Source organism: Chrysemys picta, chromosome 6 (assembly GCF_011386835.1).
Source record: "Chrysemys picta bellii isolate R12L10 chromosome 6, ASM1138683v2, whole genome shotgun sequence".
NCBI lineage: Eukaryota > Metazoa > Chordata > Testudines > Emydidae > Chrysemys > Chrysemys picta.
The window spans coordinates 64,309,899-64,333,024 of NC_088796.1; the positions used below are offsets into that span (position 1 = coordinate 64,309,899).

Below are 23,126 nucleotides of genomic sequence, written 5' to 3' on the forward strand. Positions count from 1 at the left end.
CAGTCACAAAATGTCACACTCCTTATTCCTTTATTGTAGAGTCAGCCTGAGGGCAGTGGAATGATAATACACTAGGGTGATGCACAGATTTACAAACTGAAACCCTCTTTTTTCTACAGGGAAAAAACAACTTTAAAGGCTATTGCATGAATGTGCTTACAAAATCTTAGTTGAACTTATAAGAAATAAAATTAGACTAATAAAGATTCTTGGGCCACCAGGTGATTTTCTCCAACTATGCAATCAGATAAATTGGATGCAATCCTAATGTGTTATTGCAAAGAAGCTGGATTTCCATTTGCTTTTCAGAACGCTTCAGCATTTCCCAAACACATGGTGTCCATCATCTAGCAAATTAAACATATTTCCTTTAAAACATGGTAGGCATAATGGTTAGGTTTGATATCCAGCTCTCAGCTGCTTTGTGGTTAGCTGATTCCAGCTATGTCTATGCTACAGAGTCACAGCCATGGCACCGCAGTTGTACCACTGTAGTGTAGACACTCCTACGTTGCCAGAAGGGGTTTTTCCATTGATGTAGATAATCCACCTCTCCGACAGACAGTAGCTATGTCAACAGAAGAAGTCTTCTGTCGACCTGGCTGCATCCAAGGTGGGGGTTAGGTTGTCCTAAATTTTTGTCCTGTGAGACTGTTTTTCCAGCCCTGAGTGATGTAGCTTGGTTAACTTAAGTTTTAGGTGTAGACCAGACCTCAGAGAGAAATATCCATGGAACTTTCATCTTTGCTGCATCGGAGAGGTGCTCAAAGATCTCTGTCCAGGTTTTGCAGCAACCAGCTGAACCCCGTTTCAGAACAGTATTGTATAAATGAATTTATATGGCACTGTACTGACATCAATTTGCAATGTGATATGGCAACAAACAGGCCACTGCACCTTTTGGATGTGTACAGAGAAACATGGAGTAAAGAGGAAATGATAGTCTTGGGTGTAATCATACCTCCTAGTACTTTGACTTTGGGGCACCATATTACTAAAAAGGTGCTCACAAAGAGGAACAGATTTAGAGAAAATCAATGAAAGATATTGGGGTTATAGAGATTGATTTGAGGAAAGAATAAATGAGCTAAGCATGGCTTGGATAATAGCTTAGGAGTCATTGAGTATTAAGGTTTTGAAGGATGTAAAAACAAAAGATGGAGAAGAACTATTTATAGTAATACAAGATGGGGTATATTTCTGTGTGGGGACAAAATTAAGGGGAAATCTAGGATAAATGTTAGGAAAAACTTTGACCTTTCTCAAACTGTGAAATTGTTTACTAAGGGAAGTAATGAAAGCCCTGAAAACTAGGCTGGACAACACAATAGAAAATGTATTAGGGCTGTCAAGCAATTTAAAAAAATAATCTTGATTAATTGCGTGGTTAAAAAAATTAATCACATGATTAATCGTACTGTTAAACAATAATAGAATACTGTTTACTTAAATATTTTTGGATGTTTTCTACATTTTCAAATATATTGATTTCAGTTACAACACAAATACAAAGTGTACAGTGCTCACTTTATATTTATTTTTATTACATATATTTGCACTGTAAAAAACAAAAGAAATAGTATTTTTCAGTTCACCTCATACAAGTACTGCAATGCAATCTCTTTATCATGAAAGTTGAACTTACAAATGTAGAATTATGTAAAAAAAAAAAAAAAAACTGCATTCAAAAACAAAACAATCTAAAACTTTAGAGCCTACAAGTCCACTCAGTCCTACTTCTTGTTCAGCCAGTCACTTAGACAAACATTTGAATGAGATAATGCTGCTTGTTTACAATGTCACCTAAGAGTTAGAACAGACATTCACATGGCACTGTTGTAGCCGGCGTTGCAAGTCATTTACATGTGCTAAAGATTCATATGTCCCTTCATCTTCATCCACCATTCCAGAGGACATGAGTCCATGCTGGTGACGGGTTCTGTTCAATAATGATCCAAAGCAGTGCACACTGACGCATGTTCACTTTCATCATCTGAGTCAGATGCCACCAGCAAAAGGTTGATTTTCTTTTTTGATGGTTCAGGTTCTGTAGTTTCCACATTGGAGTATTGCTCTTTTAAGACTTCTGAAAGCATGCTCCACACCTCATCCCTCTCAGATTTTGGAAGGCACTTCAGATTCTTAAACCTTCAGTCGAGGGATGTAGCTATCTTTAGAAACCTCACATTGGTACCTTCTTTGCATTTTGTGAAATCGGCAGTGAAAGTGAATAACATGCTGGGTCATCATCCGAGACTGCTATAATATGAAATACATGGCAGAATGTGGGTAAAACAGAACAGAAGACATACTATTCTCCCTCAAGGAGTTCAGTGAAAATGTAATTAACACATAATTTTTTTAAGCAGTGTCATCAGCATGGAATGGTAGCCAAAGAATGAAGGGGCATACAAATGTTTAGCATATAAATACCTTGCAGTGCCAGCCAGAAAAGTGCCATGCGAATGCATGTTCTCACTTTCAGGTGACATTATAAATAAGAAGCAGTCATCAGTATTTCCCGTAAATGTAAACAAATTTGTTTGTCTTAGTAGTTGGCTGAACAAGAAGTAGGACTGAGTGGACTTGTAGGCTGTAAAGTTTTACATTGTTTTGTTTTTTGAGTGCAGTTATGTAACAAAAAAATCTACATTTGTAAGTTGCATTTTCATGATAAAGAGATTGCATTATGGTACTTTTAAGAGGTGAATTGAAAAATACTGTTTCTTTTGTTTTTTTCACAGTGCAAATATTTGTAATAAAAATAATCAAATAAAGTGAGCACTATACACTTTGTATTCTGTATTGTAATTGAAATCAATATATTTGAAAATGTAGAAAAACATCCAAAAATAGTTAATAAATTTCAATTGGTATTCTATTATTTAACAGTGCGATTAAAACTACAATTTAATCGTGATTAATTTTTTTAAGTTAATCACATGAGTTAATTGCAATTAATCAACAGCCCTAAAATATATTAGCAGGAAGATGGGGCTGGATGATGTTATACTTTTTTTCCATGTTGATGATGATTGCTGAAACATGTGAGGCATAGACTGGTCTGGTTTTTATATTTAATTTAGGGAATGGGAATATTAGGGGACAGTAAAATTTATTTCCATAGTTTCTTGGCTTCAAATATGAGGATGTCTTTTTACAATGTTTTGATGCTTTAAAAATGTATACGTATTTTTCTTAAATCTACTTCACCAAGGTGTGTCATGGGTGAGTGTGGATATGTGAAAGAGATCTTGGGATAACAGAAACATCTCTGTTTGGCTTAATGTTTCCCCCTATCTTAAAAGGGGATCTGATGAATATTGCACTGTACCTCTTGATTAAAGAGGGAAAGCAGCTCCACAAACTAGTAGGGCTTGGCAGATTTGGTATATTGGTGTCTCTTGTTTCCATACAGTTCTGTTATGCCTGTCATGCCCTGGAAAGGCAAATATTTGTTATATGAATGTTACAGGTGGCACCCCTTGGGGTGCCATCTGGAACTGGAGAACCACTGAGCCCTCTGACCCACCAGCCTGGGCTCACTCTCTCACTGTGCTGCTGTGTCAAGCTGCAGACATGGTCCTGTGGTCTTACACTTCCACCAGCATACACATAGCTAAGGACACACCCAGCTGCAAGTTACATGCAGGCTCGCTGACCAGCCACTGCATTGGGACCAACAATAGAGAGGCTACAGCCAAAATAACCACCAGTTTCCCAGCTTAGGACCCCAGAGCAGTACCGTTTTGTCCTGGTCCAAACCACAACCAGTATGAATTTATTATCCAGTTGGCTCCCCCCCTCAATGTGGAGAGGAAATGCAACATCCTTTGACCCTTGAGCAATGATTTCCCATGCACTTCACTCCAACTCACTGGTTTAGATAAAGCAAAAACAAGTTTATTAATTACGAAACTTGGTTCCCAGACCGGTTTGTGGAAAAATACTAACATCCCAAGATGGAGTCCAGAGACATGTCATCTGGTCACATGCCTTTGCAGTGTAGGGTGACCAGATGTCCCAATTTTATAGGGACAGTCCTGATTTTTGGGTCTTTTTCTTATATAGGCTCCTATTACCCCCCACCCCTGTCCTGATTTTTCACACTTGCTGTCTGGTCACCCTATTGCAGTGTTATAGCAGCCATTGCTTACAGGCTGGCCAAAATGTTCACAGGAAGGTTAAGTTCTTCCATGGTCCATTGTCTTTGCTGATGGGCCATCAGCACTGTCTGGCTTCTTCACTGTTGTACCAGAAAGGCTAATTGTGGGTGTTACCCAGAGTAAGCATGATTGAAATATAGATCATAGAATATCAGGGTTGGAAGGGACCTCAGGAGGTCATCTAGTCCAACCCCTGCTCAAAGCAGGACCAATCCCCAGAAAGATTTTTACCCCAGATCCCTAACTGGCCCCCTCAAGGATTGAACTCACAACCCTGGGTTTAGCAGGCCAATGCTCAAACCACTGAGCTATCCCTCCCCCCCATTTTCTATCACTTTTTTTATAATAGTTATTGGACCTCATCTACTGGATTAAACTCATTTAATTCTTCTTTGTATGCTGTAGTAAATTTTACTAAGTTAACTAATTCTGTATTGAAAATTTCTTTTTTCCCCTCATCAAAACTGCATATCAGAAATTCCTAAAATAAGCCTGTATGGCTTGGGGGGTTAATAGTAGGATAGACATTTTTTAGTTCTTTTAAAAGATCCTGTCCATGTAATTAATGTCTGGCAGATGTTGGCCACATCTCAGGCACTATTTTAGTGTGTTAAACATTTTTTAATGTTGTTATGGGAAGATTAATATCAAAGTGGCACAATAAGTATTTAATTACTTTAAATGGATCAGAGATCTTAAAACCTCAGATCTATTCTTAAAATTGTGGTAAACTAGTGGGGAATATACACCATCTTCGGTGTTTCTAATGTGTCTTATTACCATGTAAGATATATGGCACTGTACAACAAGTAACGCACTGAATGTGCCCTGGATGGTAATATTTTCATAACCATTTTTGTTCACTCTGTTTTGTGCCTCTTTCCATCTTGCCTGCCTTCCTTCCTCCCCTTGCAAATTTTCCTGATAGTGTTGGACTTGAGAAGATGTTTTTACTGGGGTTAGGCCTTATTAAAGATGTAATTCTTGCATTTCAACCTGAACATAGTTATAGTCTGACTTTGGTTTGATCCCCTGTAGTAAGAGGTTCCACATCTGCAATTCTGGCACTTAAAATAGTCCCTTAAACCTGAGAGCCTTATCCTGAGTCGTTCTAGTTGAAGCTTCCCTGTGGAGTATAGTCCTCCTGAGAACGAAGTCATGACTTTATCCAAGCTCTACATATTTTGCTGCTTGGCTCCCTCATTTGGCTCCACATCAGCAGCAACCTAACAAACCTTATCTTTAGTCTTTTGTTACATCATCAGTGATGTTGCAAAACTAGAATTTTTAGTCAAATAAAACTCCATTCATATCAGTGGGAAAGAAATCATTGCATATGGCAGACAAGGAAAGTGAAGTGGTAAGGAGAAACATTTTATTTTCAGGCTTTTAAGAAGCTTTTGGAAACAAATGAGCTGAAGCAAACAATAATTGTCAGCCTCTTTCTGAATAGAGGAGTAAATAAAGTTCCAAAGGTAAAAAACTTCTAGTTGTATAATACTGACTGCCTTTAAATGCTGACAAATGGCTCTTGAGTAATCAATAGCTGGGTTTGGTCAGGGTGTGTATCCTTGTTTTAACTGTGCTATCAATAAGTTACTGCACTATGAATCTGATGTGCTCTGTACACGTGCTTTATGTGAAGCTGGCTTTTTTCAGATCACAGAACATATTTGACAGTAAGTGCCAAATATTTCTAACACTTGGTTCTTGATAATGGCATAGTTGTCCCGGAGAATAGTATGCATCTTGAATGCAGTTTTTGACAGCTTACTGAGGGTATCTAAATAACATGCTTGCCATCAATACTGTTTCTGTTGTTTTTCTCACCTGCATGGATAATTTAGGCTGGAATAACCTGAAAATAGCAACGGATGAATTTCACAGTCTTCAGAAGTTGGCTAGATCCCTTAATTGCTACATACTGTTGCACACTCTGCATTAGTTCCTGACCACTGAAGTTGTGTCTCTTTTTTTCAAGGAATTTGAATGGGAGAGAACTGAAGGAAACTCTTAGAAGTCTGACCATCTTTCCTATGATAAGAACTAAAACCAGATGATGGGTAATGCTTTTAAAAGCAAACTAAATCAAATTCCCCTAATTATTAAGGGTATATGAGTTTTGTAAAAGTCAGAAGTTTTAATTCCAAAATGTAAGTGAAATTACGTTCTGACAATAATGGAATAATTTTTGATTTAGGAAGTATTTGTGTAGGTAACATACTTAGACTAAGCACTGTTGGTAATTACTAGGAATATGATACAGCCCTCCATGAGAGAGAACAAAAGGATATATATACTGTAATTTTAATTTTTTTTTTAAGTGATGGTTTAAACCCCCTAGAATGCAGTAGAGGTAATGTTATGTTACTTTCCTGTGTGTCCACCCCAGCAAAATTACTACCCCTATTTCAGCAACCAACAGTAATGGCACGGATGCAATCGTACTTATCTTTTCATATAAGACCTTATGTGTTAAGTTTAATCAGGATTTCATAAAAGCAGTAAAACCCAGAGCCCTTTCCACACTAGCACATGCACCTTTACTACTATCGGTGCAGCTGCTTTGTTTCTGGCAGTTGCTGAAATACTAAGTTTTATGTAGGTGAATATGGTAAATCCCAAGTTGAATTCCTGTGGAGGTTTCTGGGAACAGGGAAAACTGCTGAAGGGAAGTAGATTTGAATCAGGGAAGATAAGGTTTTACATTGGCAAAGAATGCTCTTTGGATTATAATTCCTATTTTAGAGTACATTTGGAGAAGAGGGAGATGGCATTGTATTCCAAAACTCCTATGGCGCTTCACTGAAGTAAAAAATTCACAAAGGTCTGATTTGGCTGTTTTATTGCTGAATGTTCAAAGGTCTATATTGCTGGAACACACATCCTTCGTTTGGGTAGGATTAAGTTTACATATATGTATTTTATACCTGTTTTTGATTTATTAGTTTGCTGGTACATGTTTAGGTGCAAAAAAGTTAAATAGTTTGGTATGCTACTGCTATGCATGGTCGAGAAATGAACTATGGAGAGCATAAACAGGAAGTGCTGAGGCTTGTAACTTAATGCAGGAAGTATGAGCATGATGTGCATTTTGTTGACATTCCCTTTAAAGGAATTTTACCATTGCTGGGTATCTCCTGAAAAACCACAATTTTTCACTAGTACAGCTATTTACAGATTAAACTGTAAAACAGAATACCTATTTGTCAGTCAAGGTATAAGGGGTACATACAGTCTAACTTGGTGCACCTTGAAAGCATACTATATTGAGGAACAGAGGGAGTTGTTGAAGATTCTTGAAGATCCACAGGAGATACCTCTTACCCTAAAGATCTATCTTGTTCCTCTCTGGATGAGGAGGTGACAGCTGCTCCAGTATCACCTCCCGATGACGTTGAGTTCTTTCAGGAGTTACTGGGAAGGATAGGGAGAGCAGATAAGTTGACACTCTCCATTCCAATTTGCCAGACAGATTGGCAATGCAAATAAATGGAGTCGTAGAAGCCTGTAAAAGATCTATGGCAGACTTCAGCCTCTCTACTTCCAATATGAAATGAGCAGAAGAAAAGATACCAAGTCACGCAAAAGATATTTCAGTAGTTCTACTTGCATCTGACTCCTAGCTCCCTACTGGTATCTGCACCACAGGAGAAATCCAAGCAGACAGGACCACCTAAAACCACGCTCCTGAGGACAAAGATCCCTAGAGATTTGACCTCTTAGGTAGAAGGACCTACACTCGGGCATCTCTTCAACTACAGACAGCCAGCTGTCAAACCCTATTTTCTAAATATGATTGTTTAGCATGGGACAGACTATCACTGTTCATTGAGCTCCCCTAAGAAGCTAGGGCTGACCTGATAGCCATTGTTTAAAAGGAACAATTAGTAGCCAGAACTTGACTCCAAGTGGCCTGTTCCATGGCCATAGATATCACCATGAGAAGGGCATCCTTATTACACTCCTCAAAGATTCTCAGAAGTCCAAATGACTAAAGAAGATCTCCACTTCAAAAGTCTGGATCTGTTGAGCTCCTGCATGGATGAGTTCTTGCATATTGTTAATGACTCTAGAGTTGCTCTGATGTTATGCTTATAAGAAGCACACGGAGGGGGGTGGGATAGCTCAGTGGTTTGAGCATTGGCCTGCTAAACCCAGGGTTGTGAGTTCAATCCTTGCGGGGGCTACTTAGGGTTCTGGGGCAAAAATCAGTACTTGGTCCTACTAGTGAAGGCAGGGGGTTGGACTCAATGACTTTTCAGGGTCCCTTCCAGTTCTATGAGATAGGTCTCTCCTTCTCTATAAAATATTTATATTTAATCTTTTTAAAGGGGATAAGGCAATAGGCCACGTTTATGAGAATACAATTTAAGCATTGAAATTAGCATATGCTTACACACACACCCACACACACCCCCCAACCAAAGGTTCTGCAGCTGGATCTTATAGTTACCAGTCCTAGGTGTTGCTCGGTCAGGTCCAGTGGCCAGGAGGGAGGGGGAGCTGGGCTCTGTCAAACGCGGCCAGCACATCCCTCGGCCTGTGCCGCTTCCCGCAGACCCCACTGGCCTGTAGCAGTTATCCGCGGCCAGTAGGAGCTGCGATCGGCTGAACCTGTGGACGCGGCTGGTAAACAAACTGGCCCGGCCTGCCAGGGTGCTTACCCTGGTGGCCACATGCTAAAGGTGCCGATCCCTGGTTTAGCATTATTTAGTTACCGGGAGGATCCACAGCTGTTTCTTATTTGTCTCTTTGGCTCAACTCCTTATCTCGTCCTTGGGGTGTATGCCTTTGCTTTAGGGTGGTCAATCTGCGATCCGGGTGATTGATAATAAAGTTGGTGCCCCTTGACTCCTCCACTCACTTCTTGATCATCCGGCCCAGTTATCCTTTCTCAGTTAATCACCATACATTCTTCACTCACACCAAACAGCAAGTAAGGCAATTATAGCCATAAAACTTCTATCCTTCTGAGAGCAAATGTTAACACAATCAGCAAAGAATAAACTCAGAATAATTTCTTCTTACTAATTCAAGGCTACAATTTCTTCTTACTAATTCAAAGCTAGCAAAATAATCAAAATGGAGTACAATTTTACTTGAGACAATTTCTTCCCATTAGGCTTTTGGCCTACACTGGGATCCCTGGATGTCTATACACCTGCTCCCAGGAGAAGACCTCTAAGATAACAGGGACAGTTCAGAAAGTTTCCTCCTATCAGCAGTAGTGCTTTATAGACTATTGCCACCTCCTCTTTGAACTCTTATCCAAGTGATCTCTTCACCATCTCACTCTTAAGTCTTCCTGGTGGCCATCACCTCAGCCAGGAGCATTAGTAAGATTCAGGCACTTATAGACACTTTCCTCGGGATAAGATGGTGTCTGGATGTTTGCTTTTCCCTCCCCCTCCCCCCCATTTAAACCATCAACCTCCTGTTTTCTTCTCCAAAGCACCCTGAAACTTGTGAGGAAGTACTTTATATGTTTTCAGAGTTTGTTTCTTTTTACTTAGACAGGACAAAGCCATTCAAGAAATCACCCTGTTTTTGGCATTGGGGAAGGGTGTGCAAGGTCAGGCCAACTCATCCCAGAGATTGTTCAATTCAGTGCATTACAATCTGTTACCAACTGGCAGATACGCCCTTTCCATCAGGAACTCAGGCCCATTCAACTAGAGCCAAGACTACCTCTTTAACATGCCTAAAATATTTGTGTATCTGAGATATGCAGAGCAGCCTTTTGGCACTCAGCCCACATCTTTATCAAAAATTATACCCTGGATTTGACGATGTGAGCGGTTCTTAGTTAGCTGTAGTTAAGACTGCCTAGTACTCACATTCTATTAATTTGGAACTGCTAGCTAGTCTCCATAAGAGGGATCCACACAAAACTCAGAGAAAGAACAGTTGCTTATCTTACAGTAATTGCGATTCTTTGTTTTGTTTGTGTGGATCCCAAAAGCTACAGATTACAACAGGGGATTGATCCTCAGGGCTCTTTGGTTCTATAGACAACTGTTTTGACCAAGTTACTTTGCTGTTCTTCAGATTTCTGCTTAAATGGGCATAATATATGCCTTCGTCATAAAATCATTGAGTCTTTATATTTATAAACCACTTTGATACTGAAATGAAAGTCATTGTAAATGTTTAACTTTGTATTATCTCTTTAGTGTAGAAGTAGCATTCATTTTGCAGTCCTTTTTTTTAAAATGGCCTGGAAAAAATCATGCTGTAAAGTAGAAATATAGTTGTTTCTCTGCTACTGCAGAATTTTATTTGAAGGTAGGTCTATTTGCAGTACTTAACTGGCTTTAAAATCTCTAATCATGGTGATTCCCTTCTTTAATTTTTGGTTAATATTATTGTCCAACACCTTTCTTTTTGCCTTTGTTAGTTTCATAATGTGATCAGAAAACTGTATAGTAAAAGTAGCTAAAGTCAAGAATGGGAGTTAAATTTCTGAACTTTTAAAGAGGATTTTATTCACTTCTCTGACAAAGGCAGAGGGAAAAAATATTTTCTGCTCTTCTTCATCTTTTTCAACCACCCTTCCTGATGGGAAAAAAAATCTACTTTTGACTATTATTTTCCTTTGTTTCATGATTGATGTCCAGTGGTGATTAAACTGTAAATCAGTCTCAGAAATAACCTTTTCCCCTTAACATATACACATTTATTTAAGGCTACTTTTAGTTTGTCTTGGAATTTTTAATTATTTTGGCACTTTTTCTTGACCAGTTATGTATTTTTTGTGCCAGGTGATAATAAATTTGAAAATTGTGATATAAAGAAATGGTTAGATGAAATGTAATGTTTTTCAGGAATTGTTCTTTCTTTTCTTTAGGATAAAAGATTGCCTTCTCAGAGAAACTTAACCTGTGGGGTTTTGTTTCTTTTGGAGCAACAACTCAATGAACTGATGATAGCAGTTAAAGTGCATTTGGCAGCTGACTTTGTCACAGTAACAAGTGACTGCAAGAAGTGACAAACTGCAAAGGATTTCTATGTTCCCTGGCTACTGAGAATATGCACAATATCTCAGATATTGGAGTGGCTGCAGTTTCAACATAGAACAGTTTACTGCTTGTAAAGATGTCGGTTAGCGCAACGGAGAGTGACCCTCCTAGATTCTTTGTGGGTGGTGAAGATGGAGATGAATTATTGGATTCATCCAGATCTGTCAACTTCGATCATTTCTATGACCATGCAGAGGAGGAGGATGAAGAGTATGATTCTGTAAGTACTGTAGGAAAGTATCTTTTTAAAGGTATAGTTAATGGCATAACTTACTTTAAAATACTAAAGGCTGAGAAATATTATTCTCAGAATTTACAGGTACTGTGATTATAATATGCATTAGGAGTTTGATTCTGTTAGTTGCTGAGCGCATTAGACTCAACCCAGCAAAATATTTGAGCACATGCTTAACTTAAATAATGAGTAGTCTACTAAATTCAAAGTTAAGCATGTGCTTTAGTGCTTTGGTCGATTGGAGCCAGGCAGCTCAGAATCTTGCAGGACTGAGTCCTTTGTGCAACATGTAGAAATAAAGGCATCAATAAAAATAACTTTATGGCAGGGGTGGGCACACGTTTTGGGCCGAGGGCCACATCTGGGTGGGGAAATTGTATGCAGGGCTGGGGTAGGGGGTTGGGGTGTGGGAGGGAGTGTGGGGTGTGGGAGGAGATGCGGTGTGCAGGAAGGGGCTCAGGGCAAGGGATTGGGGCAGAGGAGGGGTGCAGGGTGTATGAAGGGGCTCAGGGAAGGGGGTTGGGGTGCAGGAGGGGGCTCAGGGTGGGGCTTGGGGTGCAGGAGGGAGCTCAGGGCAGGGGTGTGGACTGCGGGAGGGGGCAGGGGTTTGGGGTGCAGGAGGGGTGTGGGGTGTGGCAGGTGGCTCAGGGCAGGGGGTTGGGGTGCACAGGGATGCAGGGTGCAGCAGGGAGCTCAAGGTAGGGGGTTGGAGGTGCAGGGTGTACGAGGGGGCTCAGGGCAGGGAGTCGGGGTGCAGGAGTGGTGCGAGGTGCAGGCAGGGGGCTTAGAGCAGGGAGTTGGGGGGTGGGAAGCAGGAGGGGTTCAGGTTCCAGCCCGGCGCTGCTTACCCAAAGCGGCTTTGGGATGGCAGCGGTTCCCCATTCCCGGCCAATGGGAGCTGTGGGGGGCGGTGCCTGGAGGCAAGGGCAATGCACAGAGCCCCTTGCCCCCCTGCCCGGGGGCCGCAGGGACGTGGTGCCGGCCACTTCTGAGAGTGGCGTGGGGCCCACGGCACCATGGGGGGCAATCCCATGGGCCGGATCCAAAGCCCTGAGGGGCCAGACTCCTGTCTTAGAATAAGTATATCTACTAGCATATTTGTAGCTACATTCTCTTGCTGCTACAGGACTCTTCTTTGGCCTTCATCAGTGTAGTATACAAGTACTACTCAGATTACTTTAAAAAGATGGGGTCTTAACGACTGTTGTTGGTGAGTCAAGATATGAACCCAGAGAAAAAAATATATTTATAAAAATTATTCAATTTAGAAAATCACTGATTAAGGTTCTTGCTTCAGCTTTAATATGAAATCATGTTATCTGAAGAAAGTCACATACTAATAACTTCTAAAAAAAATTCTGAACTTTTTTTTCCTTGTGTTGCTTCAGAGTTCATATATGTGCAATTTTCCGGTGCTACAAGTTTCAGTCAGTAAGCAAGTACTTAGCCTCTGAAATTTTGCAATTTAATTTACATTATACTGTACTTACTTCTGAAGCAGTGATCTAAAATTGATATTTGGGTGATCACATGGTCACTAATGATTATCATGGTAGGGTAGTGGATGGAAATAAGTATGATTTTTTTCATTCCCTTAATTACTCCTCATTTTCTAGTAATTGACTGCCACCTTTCCACTCTCTTGTTATTTCTTACACTGGTCTCTAGAAATACACCAGGAAGTAGGGTTTGTTTGTTTTTTTAAATATATTTACTTATTTAAAGTATACCATAGATGGTCTTTCAGAAGGTTCTGAGCTTGGAGTTACAGTTGGTATATTTGCTATCATCTTAGCTTGACTGGTATTGCAGCTCTTGCTTTGCAGTCTATCTAAATCATTATGCTATAACTCTTTTAAAAATTACAGTTCTTAGCTCAGCCTTTGCTTCAAAATAATACTAGAAGATGCATAACTTCTGACTTCTCCAGGAAGTGGTCACTAGACTACATTTTCATTGATTGTGAGCATGTTTGCTTATAAGCTAAGCGCAATAAACTCTTAATGCATCATAAGGCTGCACAGTTAAAATCAATTAGGAAATGCAAACTAAGCATCCAATAGCATTTGATAATTTGGACTGTATTGGCTTTTGATATATTTGTGGTATACATTAAGAAAAAGTTGTGCACTACACATTTAAATAAATCCACTTAAAATCGTCACATTTTCTTATCTCTAAAAAATTTGCTTTCCTCCAACACCAAAAATTTGCTGTTTGAAAGATCCACTCAAAAAAGGAGAAACCAATATAAAGAGAGTGTGAAACTGGCTATACAGGAAGTGTTGTGAAATGCACAAAGTAAACAGAAAAACTAGAGAGAGATTTTTCGCTAATCTGTTACAATAATCCTACTTTACTTGTAACAATAGTGTGTAATAAAATAAAAGGAGGTTTGGGGCTTCTAGGTATGTCTAAATTATTTACATTAATTTCCAAGGGAATCTTCTGCATAATCTCATTCGGTTTTGACATTCACGGCTCAGTTTTTGATTCTCTCAAATTTGTGCCTGAGAAAAGCACCCATACCAATATTCATAAGTGTGCATTAGTGCATCAGAACTGGTAAAGAATTATTGCAATGCTAGTACTGCTGACAGTTTGTCAGGTCATTCTTCATGTGGCAAAAGTAAGGCAAATTGTCAAACACTGTTTTTTGTGAACATCTAATAAATATTGCAAATTGCTAGATGATAATTTAAAAGTAATATCTACAAATGTTGGATTGGAATATAATGATCCTGTTCATTGGCTAGTAAAGCACTTATTGTACGCTGGGAATACTTAATCACTCTCCTTACCACCACATACAAACAAAACCCAACACCACTAACTCTTATTAACTTTATTTTTTGTGTTAGCCACCAGAAAGGCTGATTGTGGTTGGGATATGTTCCATGGCAAAGAAATCCAAGTCCAAACCAATGAACGAAATTCTGGAACGCCTATCCATGTTTAAGTACATCACAGTGGTAATATTTGAAGAGGATGTCATTTTGAATGAACCTGTAGAAAACTGGCCTTTATGTGACTGTCTCATTTCTTTTCATTCTAAAGGTAAAGCTTTTCAAGTAGTAGCATGAACCTCTCACTTTTAAACTTCATTTTGCCTTTTTTTTTTTTATTCTTTTAATTGAATATTTAGCCGAATTACAAGTTAGCAGTTTCTAGGGGCTTTTTGTTTTGGGTATTTGAAAAAAAATTAACATCACAATTATAATATTTGAAACCCAGCTTTTAGTATTTCAGCTATTCCAGCGTTAAAATATTATGGTATTAAATATTTGGGATCATCTCATCTGCTGTGGCATTTGAAATCTAATTGCTGACCAGGCAAATAACATTTGCTTATGAAGCTATCAAATATACTTGTTCACCTCATCCCAGTAAGCACAGGACCGTTCTCACTTAAAGAAACACTTTTGTACATCTCTTGAGGAATCTTGCTCTATAAGAAACAATGTTCATTCTGGATAGTCACATCCCCTCTACCTCTCTCCTCTGTACACTGGCAAAATACTAAAGTATTCAGTGTCTAGAGATGTAGCACACAGTTTTCTAATGGTTGGAACAAAAGGGCAAGAAGCCAGAGGAAAAGTGTTTTCTAGTAGTCTAACTTGATTTACTGGGTTACTAGGCTACTCTGACTTTTGTGCATAGGTCAATTCAGCTATAGATCACACTGATTAAAACAAAAATAAAAAAAAACTCTACTCATTCAGGTCATTTGTATAATATTGAAATTGAAGGGTTTTTTTACCCAAATACTTAAACACGACACTAGTAAGTTAATATATATTCCTTAATAAACCTTGTTTAGGATTTCCACTGGACAAAGCAGTTGCCTATGCAAAACTCAGGAATCCATTTGTAATCAATGACTTGAACATGCAGTATCATATACAAGACAGGTAAGTAATAACCACAAATTAGATATAAACCACTTCAGCTCTATTTTACTGAAAATCAGCAAATAAAAAAAGTATTTAAGACTGTGAAATACTGGTGATATGTAATATCTTGGGATTGTCATCACAATGACAACACCAATATATGCATCATTCTACAGTAGTCTAGTAAATATACTGGCTGACAGTATCTCAAAAATAGTGTGTGGTGTGTGTGTATATATATAAAAGGGAAGGACATTAGGGACATACCTAAGCGAGATAACGTGTAATTACTATTTTGACTGCAGTGGTACCCACTATCTTTCCAAACTGAGAAAGATAGATATATATAAAAGAACGTGTGTGTGTGTGTGTGTGTGTGTATATATATATATATATACATGTTCTTATGTTCTTACATACATGTAGAAGACAGTAAATTACAAAACAAATGACTAGTAAATAATAAATAGGTGTATCTTGTTGACCTTAATCTGGTATTGGACTGTACTGCCTTTGATCAATCCTTTAGAATTATTTATTGCTTTATATTGTGGTATCTCTTAGAGGCCTGGTCTAGGTCAGGACCTCATAGTGCTAGGTTCTGTACAACCATATAGTAAATGACAATTTTTGCCTCAAATTGTTTACAGTCTGAAAGTAAATCTAGAATGGAGTAAGGGCGGTACCTTTCTCAGTTTGGAAAGATTTAGCAGATAGTGGGTACTACTGCAATCAAAATAGTAATCACAAGTTATCTCGCTTAGGTATGTCCCTAATGTCCTTCCCTTACTCACACCAGTTGAAGCTCAAGCAGTGAGATCCTGATGTTGAGTTTTTAAAATTAATTAGGAGTTTAATTTTTTTTACTTTCAACTTTGTTCTGTGGAAACATTTGTAATTACTGTCAGTCTCAAAGTATTATTTCATGAGCATTTCACTTTGTCGTTGCACAAGACACTTAGTGACAAACATTGAAAGATATTGGCAATGGTAGAGGCCGAGATAGTAATTGTGAAACACGACAGTGGTTGTGAAACAGAGAAGTTTAGCTGAAATTATATTAAATTGGGGTGGGCAAACTACGGTGAGCTGCACCATGCGGCTCGGCCTCACCATGCTACTTGGCCCTACTCCACCTGGGGCGCAGGGTCGGGGCTGCATGACGCGGCTTGGCCCCTGCTCCAGCGCTCTGGCCTGCGCGCAGGGTTGGGGCCATACCACGTGGCTCTTGGAAGCCGCAGCATGACCCCGCTCCGGCTCCTACGCACTCCAATGGGAGCTGCAGGGGCAGTGCCTGTGGATGGGGCAGCGTGCAGAGCTGCCTGGCTGCGCATAGGAGCCAGAGAAGGGACATGTAACTGCTTCCGGGAGCCACTTGAGGTAAGCGCTGCTCGGACCCTGCCCCTCCTGAGCCTCTCCCCACGCCCCAGCCCCCTGTCCCAGCCCTGATCCCACTCCTGCTCTCCAAACCCCTCAATCCCAGCCCGGAGCACCCTCCTGCACCCCAACCTCTCATCCCCAGCTCCACCCCAGAGCCTGCACCCCCAGCCGGAACCTGCACCCCTTCCCGCACCTCTGCCCCAGCCCTGATCTCCCTCCCATCTTCCGAACCCTTCAGTCCCAGCCCAGAGCACCCTCCTACACCCCCAAACTCCTTATCCCCAGCCCCACCCCAGAGCCCGTACCTCCTCCTGCACCCCAACCCCAATTTTGTGAGCATTCATGGCCCACCATACAATTTCTATTCCCTGATGTGGCCCTCGGCCCAAAAAGTTTTCCCACCCCTGTATTAAACAGATGAGTCTCACTGAAATGCACAGAGAAGTTAGTTATGTCCCAAAAAGTCAGATGTTACAGTTCATATACTATTTGTTATACTTACGTACAACATTATTTGACTGTAGAGTTCATGTAGTTTATTTGCTAAGTTTTTATCCACAAAATTTATGTTAAGCAAAAGTCTGTTCAGATGTTAGTGTTCTGAGTCCCCATTGTCATCCAAAGTATCTTCTCTATCTGCATCATGACCTGGAGAAGAGCTCTGGGTAGCTCAAAAGCTTGTCTCTTTCACCAACAGAAATTGGTCCAATTAAAGATATTATCTGACCCTCCTTTTCTCTCTCCATCATGAAAAGCAAATATTAATAAATGAATAGTTAATAAAGTATAGAAACACTGGAGCCTTTTGTACAGTAAAAAAAGTACAATTTCAGACACCTACCAGTTGATGACCAACAGTTGTTGCAACAGTGCACAAGCATTTCAGCAAATTTGGAATTGCACTTGCATGGAGCAAGTCTCTCCATACTCTGCTGTTTCTGTCTTGTGACAAGCTAAAAGTGTTGGCATTGCAATTCGCACTAGTTCAGTGACATTGGTATGAAGTGCAACTGTCTAAGTAGACATCCCTTAAAGCACTGCCTACGTGAACAGAGTACCATGATAGTTATGATTATATAAAGTAAGCTTTGGGTTTCATGGACTATAAAATGTAAAGATTGTTCAGACTTTATCACTTTGGTTGGATAACCTTTGTGATCTTCTTTTAGGAGAGAAGTGTATAGCATCCTCAAAGCTGAAGGCATTTTACTTCCTCGTTATGCAATTCTGAACCGTGATCCAAACAACCCCAAAGGTAACAGATTTTCCTAACTTTCTTATTAAGGTTCTATTTTTACAACTTGGAGTATTTTGTTAAACATTTTGAATGGTAACCTTTAATGTTCTGAACCCTCTGCTTCCCTGCACCCACTTCTGTGCCCCTTTCCTTTAATTCAATCAGTGACTTCCTGCTCATTGCAAGGGGGAAGGAGATTGGGAGGAGCAGGTGCTTACAGCAAAAGTTCTCTACAAAATGTAGTTTTTAACTCTGCTATGGAGGTGCTTCAGACAGATTTTGGACTTGCCATGGTCCTTCAGAAGCAGTCCCATCCTGAATAACTTTACCAAATCTGACTGGCTGGTCTCCCTCTGCCCAACATAATGAGACCACACAGGGCACAGATATTGGGAGACAGTTGGAGGAGCTAACATTTTGAGCTGGCTGAGGGCTGTCATTCTGGAGAGTGCTAGGGATGAATTGGTACCAAGGAGCCTGCACAGTCAATGTGTTAACACGTCAACAGACTTACAACAAAGATGTTGCTCCTGGGCTAAAGGGGTCAACATCAACAGTTATGGCAAATATGCAAATAACTTCATAATGAAACTAGGCTGTCCAAGCTTCTGTTGATCTAACTAAGGTATTTATATGACCCTCATCTCTAAAGTATCTGAATGCTTCACAGTCTAATGTATTTATACTCACAACATACCTGTCAGGCAAGGAAGTGCTACTATTTTATTTCAATTCCCATCTCTAACATATAGAGACTGTATTTAATTAAATAAATACTACTGGGAATTGTGTGATTATGAGAGACTTTAATTTTCCAGATATAGATCGGATGACAAATGCTACTACTAATAATAGGGCCTAGATTTTCCTTAATGTGATACCTGACAGATTTCTACACCAAATAGTCCCCAAACCAACAAGAGGTGATACCATTTTAGATTTTGTATTGATGGGTAGTTGAGGACCTCATAGAAGAACTGATGGTTGGAGACAACCTTGGTTTGAGGGATCATGAGCTAAATCAGTTTAAACCAAATGGAAGGAGAAACAACAATAGGTCTGCAACTAGGATCCTTGATTTCAAATGGGAAAACTTTTAAAAATTAAGAGAATTAGGGAAGTGGACTGGACTGGAGAACTCAAGGATCTGAATGTGGAGGAGGGTTGGAATTACTTTAAGTCAAGGTTGCAGAAGCTATTGGAAGCCTGCATCCCAAGCAAGGAAAAAAAATTCATAGGGAGTGGTTGCAGAGCAAACTGGATAAGCAAGTGTCTCAAATAGTTGATTAAGAGAAAGCAGAAAGCCTACAAGGAACGGAAGATGGGATGAATTAGCAAGAAAGTCTACCTCTTGGAGATCAGAAAGTGTAACTGTCTGGCTGGTGGTTCTTGCCGACATGCTCTGGGTCCAACTGATCACCATATTTCGGGTTGGGAGGGAATTTTCTCCCTGGGTTAAAGTGGCAGATACTTTGGGTGCGTTTTTTTGTTTGTTTTTTTGGTGTATTTTTGCCTTCCTCTGCAGCATGGGTCACTTGCAGGTTTAAAGTAGAGTAAATGGATTTTCTGTAACTTTAAGTCTTTAAATCATGATTTGAGGACTTCCATAAATCAGCTAGAGCTTAGGGGGTCTATTACAGGGGAGGGTGGGTGAGGTTCTATGCCTCTAGTCTGCAGGAGGTCAGACTAGATGATTACGATGGTCCTTTCTGTCCTTAAAGTGTGAGTCCTTGAGAGGCAATCTATCTGTCCTGAAAATTCACTCTGCGTAAGATTGTTGCCTTGGAATTGGATTCATTCATTGTTTTTTTAAAAAAACAGAAGTTTCTTCCTCACTAGAAGTGCAACTCTCAGTACATCCTTAACTGCATATCGACCTACTGATGATTCCCTAATACATTTTTTAAAAATGTAACAAATTTTAGTTTTTATATAAGTCTTGTAAGACGCTATGTCTAAAACTGAGAAAGAATCCAGAAAAAAAGGGTTTAGGGAACATTGGGATTGAGGGAAATACCACAATTGTTTTCCGTGAATATAACTAATTTCCTCTTTGAAGGGAAGTTGAATGGTCTGTCATAAAAATTGGAAAAACTATGCTGTTTAGAAGGCAAGCTGAGAGCATAGGTCAGAATTTTCCAAAATGATCGATAATTTTTGAGTAAAACATTCAAAGTGCCTCAATCACTTTCAGTTGATTTTGAGTGAAATATATGTCCCTTTTGAAAATAGGGCTTGGGCTCATAAGTTAATGAGGCATTTTTGGAAAATTGTACCCATTGGTACCTCAAAATTTGGAAGCTTAACTTGATTCCTGTTAGAAACCTGAATTTCAGAAAGTGCTGAGTACCCCAGATTAGAAACTGTTAAAATAATACAATGGGCCAATCTAACTTCAGACTTGGTATAACAAAATATAACACAGCTAGATGGACAGGAGTTAGAGCAATAAGATAACCTGGCAAAAGCTAGTGGAAAGTATAATGATTTTTTTTTTAATGTTGTGTGTGTATATAGACTCAATATTTCATGTCACTGCAATAGAAAGTCATAAAGGGATTTGAATGAGGAGAGACTAGTGGCCTGGTATCTTGCCTCAGGAAAGGCATTCCACATATAAAGGCAGCTTGAAAGAAAATGGGATATTTGAAGTGGACTAATGGGATATCAAGACTGGTATTACTAAGATGGTTTGGCAGGAAGGCCATTAGAGACCCATTTTTTGAGAAATGGATGTCCTTTGTGTACTAGTTCTTAATCACATTTATAGTAGAGACATTGAACCTGGATCCTTCTAATATACATGGACAAATATTCTCTCACACCTGATGTTGTCGGAGGAGGGGAGAGGGAAGAGGGAATGAAGATGCAAGTGTAGCTGTGATAGCCATAAAAGAGACAGTCTTCAAAAATAATTCATAAAGTCACTTACTTACATCATCCATTTAACTATTGAAGTCTCTTTGTGTTCCCCCTTTTTATTGTGTATTGCATTTGAGTCCAGTAATTTAACTACAGTGGTAACATCAGGCATATGAGCAATGAAATAAGGTTGGATGGTAGATCAAGTTTCAAAGTTCCTTTTGAACTTTCCTTAAACGTTTTAAACAATTGGATAGACCAGAATTTCTTCATTACCTTTTTCCTCCTCAGAAAAAGGCACTAATTTTGATCAGATTCTAGCTCTTGTATCATAAACTTTTTAATCTACAAACCACAGCCAGGAAATTGCACACGGCCTGCTTAAGCAAATACTGTAGCTGGCTGGACTTTGTGCAATAGGCAACTTGAAAAAAGTGAACTCGATTCAGTTGGAAATTGCAATACAAGGTACTGAAAGTTTGCCAAGTGTTTCTGTATCCATTATGATGCAGTCTTACAGTTTATTCTGTTAATAAATACTTAGTTTCAGAGATTTTAAGATTTTTGTATTTTTAATTTCATTGGTGGTAGAATTGTAGCATGCTATATAAGTTATCTCAAAAATTTGAATTTCTATATAAGGGTTGGTTTCTAATCTAATATATGGCAGTGAACACGATTGGTTTGAGATGATTAAACAGACACTTTGGGACAGATCATTCATAAAAATAGTACAATATTTGAAATGGAACAAAATGATTTCTTGAGGTTATGTACAAGTATATGCATCTTCTTGAAATAAGAGAGTTGGGGGGAGAGATGCTAAGGTGAAGAAAACATTGATATACCAAGGCTGGCTCTGCCCAGTGTGACAATGATGGCTCATTTCCCTGTTCTGTAATGTCATTGGGGATTGTTATGAGCAGGTGTTGCAGCATAAAGGCTGGCTCTCTCGCTCTCTCTCCCTGAAATTGAGGGACTGAGGCAATCAGATTGAATTAAAAAAAGATGAGTGATTTAAAAATAAATCTTTTTTTAAATAGCATTTTTTATTAAAATACAATATTTTTCTTTTAAAACTATTTTCAATTGAATTTGAAATCATAACTCACATTAAGAGCTAAACTTACTATAATCTATTCAAAAATAGATTAAATAAAAAAAATCAGGCAATGCATGTTTGCCACCAAAGTTTTAAAAGACAGACCAGTGAACTGGTGGAAGTCGCTGGCTAAGCGTGTGGAACCAGTGTTTGTTGACGCGCTAGACCAGTCTTTGATAGCAGTAGCCTCTTCTGCAGGCGCAGAGAATATTTTCTTTGTTCAGTTTATTCAATTAGTTGAGTTCAGCGACTAGTTAATCAAAAGTTGAGAAACCAATTGGGAGCTACAAAAGTAGGAAAGCTTATTTTTCTCTTCCACTGTATGAATAAAAATGAGGTTTAGAGGATGAGATCTATTAGTTCTAAAATCTTGAAGGACATAGTGACCAGAAACAATCAGTTCAGTTCACTAACTATTGGTAATACATCCTTTTTTTAAACAGATCAGTCAGTTTTAAATGTAAAACATGTTTTGAAAAACTCATTCTTCTTCTGTATCATGCACATTTAAGGTAGTTTTATTTAACAATTAATTTTAAAATGCTAGTTTTATACATTTTTAATTTAATTCAAGTTTCCATCCACAAATGACAAACCATGAATAGTCTAGTACATAAGAAATGTATCATTCACCATTTTCTTCCATAATAAATGGATCAATTAAGCACCTGAATAAATATATGTTAAATTATATAATTGCTTAAATAAATATGTATAGATAAAGTGTATCCTTCTGGGTAGCAAAAAGAAGTACCAAATTATACCAACCATTGAATATCTGCCTTTCTTTAGGAGAATAAAGTACAAAGGCAAAATGTGATTAAAATTGGTGATTTAGATCAATTTCATGTATGCTCATTTAACTCATAATTAAATTGCTTTGATTTAAATCAATCCATCCAGTAAGCAGGGGTGGTAGAGATGCTGGTGTGTTCTTTCTCTGTGCCTAGATAATGCTTGTAAATCACTGTTGCACTGAGAAAGTACTTCCCAGTGACCTACAGGGAAGAAACACAGATACTCCCGAGACAAGGTGAGTTCCCTTCCTGCACTTATAGGGATGGCAGAGAGATGCTAAGTTGTGGAGTGGAGGGTGATGAGCAGGCACCAGTGCACCATAGTTCACTGGGTTGTTAAGTGTTTTAGGGCTCAGCCCAGCACTGATGGAGTAGAGGTCCATCCCCAGTTTGTACCAGGGAGGTGTTCTGGTGCCAAATCTGGGTCTGTTC

General features: G+C 39.1%; 1 protein-coding gene across 19 annotated transcripts in view; it reads left to right on the forward strand.

The window, feature by feature from the left end:
* The window catches only part of PPIP5K2 (diphosphoinositol pentakisphosphate kinase 2), an 89,252-nt gene that overhangs the window by 889 nt on the left and 65,237 nt on the right, over positions 1–23,126 (forward strand). For 14 of the 19 annotated variants that reach the window (XR_010588814.1, XR_010588815.1, XM_065550253.1 and 11 more), the window contains exons 2-6: positions 6,148–6,229; positions 11,017–11,408; positions 14,285–14,480; positions 15,244–15,334; positions 17,866–17,951. Coding sequence is in view for 17 of the 19 variants with exons in the window: in XM_065550253.1 (XP_065406325.1) it covers positions 11,265–11,408; positions 14,285–14,480; positions 15,244–15,334; positions 17,866–17,951 (517 nt within the window). In the remaining 2 variants the exon portion in view is untranslated. Of the gene's footprint in view, positions 1–6,147; positions 6,230–11,016; positions 11,409–14,284; positions 14,481–15,243; positions 15,335–17,865; positions 17,952–23,126 lie in introns of those variants that run through there. The other 5 variants (XM_065550254.1, XM_065550260.1, XM_005303813.5 and 2 more) reach the window with 2 other exon arrangements.